The sequence below is a fragment of the Triticum aestivum genome, chromosome 5B (assembly GCF_018294505.1).
Source record: "Triticum aestivum cultivar Chinese Spring chromosome 5B, IWGSC CS RefSeq v2.1, whole genome shotgun sequence".
In the NCBI taxonomy this organism is placed as follows: domain Eukaryota; kingdom Viridiplantae; phylum Streptophyta; class Magnoliopsida; order Poales; family Poaceae; genus Triticum; species Triticum aestivum.
The window spans coordinates 607,710,470-607,718,716 of record NC_057807.1 but is presented as its reverse complement, the minus strand read 5'-3'; the positions used below and the strand labels follow the sequence as shown (position 1 = coordinate 607,718,716).

Genomic DNA, 8,247 nt, shown 5'->3' with positions numbered 1-8,247 from the left:
CCTCGCATGCCATGTAGGATCGGATATGACGTAAAGTAGGTTCGGATAGGGAAGCAGGATCCTCTCCAGGAGGCGGGTGCTTGAAGAGAAAAAACATGGTCCGATGACAAAAGCTGAAAAGGTTTGAGTGAAAAATAGAGATGCATGTGTACTAGAGTCTTTATTTTTTATTTTTTAATAAGGCCCACTAGTGATAGCTTACATTGGAGAAGAAAAAATTAATGTAGGTGCTTTAAATTACTTTTTGTCATGGGGCATATGTATTCATATGCCACCATTGTACATGCCCTTAGTGCCACAAGGCACGTGATCAATCAGTCCACGGTCTCAAACAAAGCCACTGACCAAATCCAACAAAATCCGCGGCAGAGGGTGACAAAAACACCACAGCTTTCACTCCGGGGGCTAAACTATTAATAACGCTAATAAGCCCAGCAGCAGCAGAATCACCTTGTCCTAAAGCTAATCAACGAATCTTTGCCTGCAAGACGCAGGCAGAAAAGAATGAGAGGCGGTGAAAATCTCAGAAGCGAGCAACGAGAAAGGGCTTTTGATTCCGACAAGCGGGTGCAGAAAGCAAAACCTGAGAATGAGAAAAGCGCCGCGCTTTTCTTTCTTTGTTTCTTTATTTGCCGTAGCGGGCAACAGGGTAATTTTCCTGTCTATATAATTCTCGCCCTCCTCCTCCCCGCGGCTGCCACACAGGCAGGGCAGCCGAGCCGAGCGAGCAATAATTCGCACCGGCACACAGGAGCGGCAGTAATGGCCGCGTGGTGCCGGTGCCAGTAGCAGGCAGGCAGGCAGGCAGGCAGGCAGGCAGGCAGGGGAGCAGCGCCACTGCACTGGCCACTGGTGACGCTTCGAGCCCACACCTTCCCCTCCACCCTTGCCCTCTCCCCGGCTCCTTGGCCTCCCAATCTCGCGGCGCGGCGGCCCTCATTGGCCGGCGGCGGCGCGCGGCCCCGGTCGTTTCCTGCGGCATCAGGTGCCCGTGATCTGGTAACTCACTTTCCGCCGCGGTTTTGTTTTCTCTTGTCCCTTATGTGAGATTGCGCAGTTTGCGCTCGTGCTGACGGAAAAAATAAAATCTGCGGCTGGAGGTTGTTGCAGAGGCGGCGAGGTGAGGTGACGCGGCGGCGCGATGAGGTGGCTCAAGTCGTTGGTTGGGCTGAGGAAGGTGGAGAGGCAGCAGCAGCAGCAGCGCCGCAAGGAGGATGGCGACGCCGGCCGAACAGTACGGGGCACCACCACCTCTACCTACCTACGATTCCGCCTCTGCCTTTTTGTTCTCACCTCTGGGTTCCTTAATTCCTTTTGGTCTACTGTACTTATTTTGCTTGGATGTGGAAGGATCATAGCAATATTTTGCCCAGTGCTCCGTGAGAATTCATTATTATCCTACAATAAATCTAATCGATAGGTAGCAGTTGGTGCTTCTGTATGCAACGCATTTGCAAGTTCTTGCACTTGTTGGCGTGTTGCAGATCTGGGTGATATTATTTGAGTCACCCTTTGGTTCTGCACCACTGACAAGATTGAATTTTGGGGACTGAAACTAGTCCAAAAAGAACTCAACTAATCTATTGCTATGTAACCACAAGAACTATAAATTTGGAACACGAATGTATATCTGTATAGTATTGCTACACCGGTACACCGCCCCTGATGATAAACACATGAGGACACCATGTTTCTGCTGCCACCTTCTTTTTTATTTTTTGGAATAGAGTGATGCCACATGTTCCTTTGCTGATGTGCTATGAAAATTTCCCTGTTTTTCTTACACATTGTGAACTGGGGAAATTGCAGAAAAGGGATGCCGTCGATCAGTTCCACTTCCAGGACCAGCACTCCCAGGATCACGCTAGCCTTGTCGGACCAGAAGAGTTCCCTGATGGAAATGTTCCATCAGAAGACGAGTGCGGCACACCTTCATGCTCAGGGCCTGGTTTCAGTACGCTTAGTGTGCCACTGCCTCAAACAGAAGAGGAGCTCAAAGAGATCTGGGCTGCCACAATTATTCAGACTGCATATAGAGCCCTCCTGGTATTCACATTATCTCTGTCAATTTATCCATTGTCCAGTGTGTTCTTTATATATTTTGAACATTCTAAATCTCCATGCTCCAAGCAAACCTGCACTTTCATCTCAATGTGTAGGGTTACATTAGGGGGATTGCTATCTGTTAGTATTTAAAATAGGCTTTGTGCAGTCGCTATGGTACAAGATACAGAGTGATTAGCTTTATGTGATAGCTATGCAGTTTCAGTAGAAGTAAAAAAAAAGCTACAACTGAATCATCCTGATACATGGCCTCAAGTTTGTATGTTTGAATTTGATATTTGGTCTCATGCTTATAGTTGGTAAACAAAAGCACCGTCTTAACTGGTGTAAAAGTAAAACTTATAATTCATGGAAATGTTATATATATAGGTCTATGTGCGACAATGTTTGACGAACCATATGTTCATACTTCATATGGCTGGCAAGTTGAAGTATTAGTCTAAAGCATAATATCCTACCGACAAGTTTATCGTGTAAACAAAGAGATGCTGGAATGAAATTCAGGAATCTGCCAAGATTGCTCTAAATGTCTATTTTCTTATAGGGCACTAGTACTCCATTAAGTTTAACTTCATTCCTCTTCAGGCTAGGAGAGCCCGTCGAGCTTTAAAAGGACTGGTTAGGCTTCAGGCCCTTGTAAGGGGTCATATAGTGAGAAAACAAGCTGCTATAACACTCCGGTGTATGCAAGCTTTGGTCAGGGTACAAGCCCGTGTTAGAGCAAGGCGAGTTCGCGTGGCCTTGGAAAGTCAGATGGATGACCAACAAAATAATGAAGAAGAGCAAACAGACGAGGCACATGTTCGAGAAATTGAGGTAAGCTGCACACCAGTTTGCAGGATTTTTTGTTCTAATCTTCTATATTACTCCCTCCGTCCGAAAATAAGTGTCGCTGATTTAGTACTAATGTTGTACTAAATCAGCGACACTTATTTTCGGACGGAGGGAGTAGTATTTTTGTTATGCTGCTTGCCTTGTTGGCATCTGTTCATAACTCATAAGTTCCCCATTAGAATTACGGTTTGTGTTTTTAACAGGAGATAAATGATAGTGCAGGTGCAGTTATTTGGCTTAGGCAGCTAACTTCCATTACCACCTTACTTAAAATGCAGGACGGGTGGTGCGATAGTATAGGGTCTGTGGAAGACATCCAAGCAAAACTGTTGAAGAGGCAGGAAGCAGCAGCCAAGCGTGAGCGAGCCATGGCCTATGCCCTTTCTCACCAGGTGATTTATCATATGTTTTATATGAGGACATTGCTCGATTGTGGTACTTGTAAGTGTTAACAACATGATGCTTGAACCGTGGGTTAGCGAATGCTATTAGTGCACCAAACATATTTCTCTGAACCTAAGTATAACTTCTGGATAACTAAGGTAATATATGGGGAGCCTCACGCCCGTTGTTTTTGTGTAATTGGCTGCACCAAACTCTACCATGTTTGCTGTTGCTGCACTCCAACTTCCAAGTGTTGCTTTCATGAATAACATTGAAGTTAACCTTCCCTCCCAAGTTAACGAGTACAAAATTTTGCTCTTCATGTTTTCCTTGCTATTCTGCTCCTTAGTGTTCCATCTGAAGTTTCTTCTCTCCTTTTGCAGTGGCAAGCAGGTTCAAGGCAACAGGCGGCCATTACAGCTTCTGAACTAGACAGGAACAGCTGGAGCTGGAATTGGCTGGAGAGATGGATGGCCGTCCGCCCGTGGGAGAGTCGGTTCCTGGGCATGTACGCAGCAGATGGAATTGCCATTGATACCGGAGCGCAGCACGCTGAGGGAAATGCAACCAAGGCCCCATACAGGAAACCTGTGAAAAAGCAGGTTTCAGCTCCTCATTCAAATGTGTTGATCCAGAAGGCCCGCCCCTCGAACTCAGAGGGTGGTGGCTCCTCGTTGAACCCGTCTGCCGGTTCGGCGTCAGCTAAACCGAAACGGAAGCTGCCACCGAAGGAAGGTTCTGATGAAGTCTCGTCTCGTCTTTCGGGACTTGGTGCCCGGAGCAGTAGTAATCCTAAGGAGAGGCCTGGGCAGTTACAACCTCGGGCCAACAAGAGGTTCTCCTTGCCTGGCACTGGTAAGTCCAAACCTTGCATCTGTTACATACATCTAGTGATGCAAAGATTCCCTCTGGTTTCCAGTAACTTTTCTTCTTTGAAAAATTCATCATTTTTTCGATGAATGTCCTTGTCTAGCATAAGTTTTTCTCATGTGCGCGCGCTATAACTACTCAGCAGTTCAGAAGTAACCTCCATACAAGTTGTTTGTTTCCCCTTTTTCCCCGCAAAAAAGATAAAAGCTGTTTGTTTCCTGTTCCAACTTGTGCCTCGGTGTATTACGGTTGCTTAAAGCGTCCAGATAGACTCACTTGCTACTGAAAATGTGTAGGCCCAGAAGCTGGCAAACGGCAAGTGAATAAACCCGCGGTGAACCGATCGCCCAAGGCTGCCGAAGACTCCCCAGCGCTGGAAGGGAAGCATCGCCGTGCCGGTTCCGTTGATCTGCTGCTCAAGAGAGTTGAGCTGCAGGCCTGACAAGCCATCTGAAGCCCCCATCTACCGTCGTCAAGGTTCGAAGTCAGCATGCTGCGCTCTGTTACATGCGCGGCCTTGGATTCTGGAAGGTCCATTGGAACAATGTGCATCTATTTCTTAGCCATATAGGTATGCAGCCAAATGCTCATCTCATGAGATGAGGTCTAGCTAGTGCTTGGATATGTATGTGCTGGTCAGCTGGTGCCTCTAGACCTGGGGGTTACCATAGCTTGTACTGTTGTATTTGTAGCTAAGAGCAAGCATGGACTCACATTTTCTGGAACTATTTTTTGTACAATAAAAAAATTCTGAAACTTTATGTTATTTTTAAGGGTAACCCTGTGCTTTTCACTGGTGTGTGCTCTGTAGTCTCTACCTTGCTGAGCTGCTGAGTTGCTTGTTAAATCTTGGGCCCGTCAGAACAAATGGGCTTCGGCCCAGCAAGAAAGCCAGCTCATTCTACCCCTTTATTCCTTGCCCCGACGCGACGCGTTTCGTTTGGTTCCGTTTCCTTGGCGTGAGCCGTAGCGAAACCGTCATCCATCGACGACTTCCGTCGCGCCCGAGGCACAGCGAGGCGCCCGAAACAATTAATTGTCTCCATGGCGGCAACGACGACGGCGACGTCGAGGCGGGCGCCGGCCGTCCTCGTCCTCGTCCTCCTCCTCCTCCCCGGGGCGGCGTCCGCCAGGGGCGACGGCAACGGCGTGTACGAGCCGTGCGCGGACGCGACGGTGAGCCGCGGCGACGGGTTCACCTTCGGGGTGGCCTTCGCGGGGCGCGACGCCTTCTTCTCCGGCGGCGTGCAGCTCTCCCCCTGCGACAGCCGCCTCAACCTGGCGAACGCCGGCCCGCTGCTCGCGCTCTTCCGCCCCACCGTCGACGAGATTTCGCTCCTCACCGTCAACGCCTCCGACCCCAAAGCCCTGGTGAGTCAGTAGCCCTCCGCCGAGCTCTGCACCTCCTCAAGCCTTTCCTCCGGTTTTGTTGTTCGATCGAAGCTTTTTGCGCGAGGAATATGCTCCTTATGACGAACCCTAATCGATTTTCCCATTTGCACCCAGGGCCAGGGGAACCAACTGTTTGGCACAAAGAATTGTCTTGTAGCTAGCTCCTTTTTACTTGTTCTATAAATAGTAAATAAATCACAGTGCTTTGCAACCAAGAATTTAGGATGACAATTATGCAGTACTCCCTCGTTGTCTTTTGTTGTGAGAGAAGAAATTCAAATCGGTGGGGCACCTCACAAATCCATTGATGATCGCCTACTGCTTGGCGAGGTTTAAGCCAAAAAAACGTTGAGCTGGACACTGCCCCACAGGCAACGAGTCCAGACAAAGCGCCAGCTGCGTGCTTGGGCTCATTGGCCGTAGGAGGGAGGGTAGATCCGTCGATGGCGCTCTCGACATGCCTCCGTGTTCTCTGTGGCCCAACCTAAGTGCTGGGTTTGTTCTTATTACTTGGTCGGTGCAATCTCGTCTGAGGATTTATTGAATGTGCTGTCCCCTCACTCTGGAGAAATTTCCCCTTCCACTAATTGATTGGGCTCAGCCGTTTGGTTTTAAGATAAGAGTACTAGATGGCCGACTGTCATGATGAGGACCCTCATTTATTTCTCATTACCTGATTCATTCACTGGCATTCTGTTTTTTCTTGCAAATACTGTACTCCTACTCAAGATGCTGCACAAGAATGATTTCAGAAATACTGAAAACTTCAGCACACTGTAATTAATTGCCGAGACAACCTGCAGTAGATACAGCCTGCTGAGAAGAACTGCACAATAGCTTGCATAGTTCTATCATGATACGTACAATTGTTACTTTCTTGTACTAGTACATAAGATAGGTCTACTTATCAAATGTCTTGTTGGACAGTTCTGACATAAAAGATGATGGGTTCATCATTAGTCTTAATACGCCGTTCTTCCACTCTGTTCCAGACATCTGCTGGTGGGTACATGGTGGCCTTTGCCGGGAGGAAGTTCGCGGCAAGGTCGCCGCCCGTGTTCGTCGGCAACAGCTCGTACACAGTCACCGGCTTCACCCTGGTGCGCCCATAAACCCATAACCTGGACCAAATCGCCGGTGATCGTTTGCTCATCCCTGACGCGCTCTGTTTCCCAGGTGTTCGAGTTCCACAAGGGCACGCTGCAGAACCTCTTCTGGAAGGCGGACGGCTGCTCATCGTGCTCCGGGAACCCTAACTTCGGGTGCGTCGAGAACAGCTGCGCGATCAAGACGTCGAGCTGCAGGGGAAACGGCGGCGGGCAGGTGGACTGCAGCCCTGGGATCCAGCTCGCCTTCTCCGGCACCGACAAGCACGAGGCGGTGCTCAACTCGTGGTACGAGGTGTCCAAGCTGAAGCAGTACTCCCTCTTCGGCCTCTTCTCCAACCTCAAGGACTCGCTGGCGGGCCAGTTCAGCAACTTCTTCTAGCGCGTCGTGTGTGCTCGGTTAGTCCCCCTCGTCTCGAGCAGCTTCCGGAGGCAGTCACACACGTCGTACCATAGCGTCGTCACCCCCGTGTGCTGTTTGTTCAAGGTATCGTGGTATCGTCGTGTCACTTGTGTAACCAAAATGCTTTGTATATCGATTATCCAGCTGCTATGTACACTCGTTAATTGTTAGGTGTAGTCGTATAGAGACGATGTAAGCTACGCTACGTACGAAACTAGTGTATTTTTTGTAATGTGTGTATAAAAATGGGATTTGTGTATTTTTGTGGTGTCGGTATGGACGAGATCGTAGTTTGAAACTAGCACATGGTTTGACTGTAACTATCTCTAGTAATCTCTATATAATAATTAAAAAAATGTAATGTTCGCATTTCAGCTTCCTTCCCACCACCCCTTCGTCCAACCTTTCATGTATATGACAATCAACCACATTAATTTACTTACCTTCTGAACCAATTGCACTTTAATTTACTTACCAAACTTCTAATTAAAATAGGGTTTTTATCAGTTTTGCCATCGCTTGTACTACACTACTCAGTTTTGCCATTAAAAAAATTCACTGCTCAAAAATGCCACTGTTTCGTTGGACGTGTGTCCAAAAAAGTCATTTTTCATCATTACCGTCATGTCAAAGGCCGTTGACCGAAGGCAGATGACAAAAATACCCCTATCCCGTTTGTCAACTATCCTCTCTTTGTTTGAGCTGTGGGTCGGGGCCACGCCACGGGATTTCGAACCCACGACCACGACCTGGACAGGCTCTCGTGCTAACCAGCTGAGCTAAGGGAAAGTTATGAAATAGAAGGAAATATATGTCTCATATCCTTTAGGTAAATAATATTCAAACCTATCATTTCTTGTTGCTCGCTACTCCATTTCTCCAGCTAGCTAATTCATGCATCACACACTAATTGAGAGCAACAACAAATATGATAGCAGGACGCACATGATTTTCTAAATTTCTCTGAAAATTTAAGCATGGTGCCTGCCGATTTTTCTGAAAACAACACAAACACAGCAAGATTTACAAACTTCACATGTGCAGCCCTTTTTTACTTCTAGTATCCGTAATTCCATATCCATCCTGACCATCAGAACATGTGTACCAAATTGCACACGAGTATCAACAAGGCACCAATCAGCTACTACAAATTCTACACAAGAAATTCCATCTTTACAAGCTACTATGAGCCAC

The 8,247-nt window shown here is 47.8% G+C and overlaps 1 protein-coding gene across 3 annotated transcripts; it reads left to right on the top strand.

The window, feature by feature from the left end:
* Positions 1-697: 697 nt before the first annotated feature.
* LOC123113590 (protein IQ-DOMAIN 5) lies at positions 698-7,312 on the top strand. Of its 3 annotated transcripts, XM_044534883.1 has the most exons (9): positions 698-999; positions 1,101-1,234; positions 1,810-2,046; positions 2,650-2,880; positions 3,177-3,290; positions 3,666-4,137; positions 4,449-4,486; positions 6,537-6,644; positions 6,721-7,312. In XM_044534883.1, exons 2-9 carry the CDS (start codon positions 1,142-1,144, stop codon positions 7,030-7,032), a joined length of 1,605 nt encoding a protein of 534 aa, XP_044390818.1. In that variant the 5' UTR covers positions 698-999; positions 1,101-1,141; the 3' UTR covers positions 7,033-7,312. The 3 variants fall into 3 exon arrangements, with proteins under 3 accessions (XP_044390818.1, XP_044390816.1, XP_044390817.1); XM_044534881.1 differs by lacking the exons at positions 6,537-6,644; positions 6,721-7,312 and having other exon boundaries at positions 705-999; positions 1,111-1,234; positions 4,449-4,945; XM_044534882.1 differs by lacking the exons at positions 698-999; positions 1,101-1,234; positions 1,810-2,046; ... (2 more) ...; positions 3,666-4,137; positions 4,449-4,486 and adding an exon at positions 5,090-5,523.
* Positions 7,313-8,247: the final 935 nt, after the last annotated feature.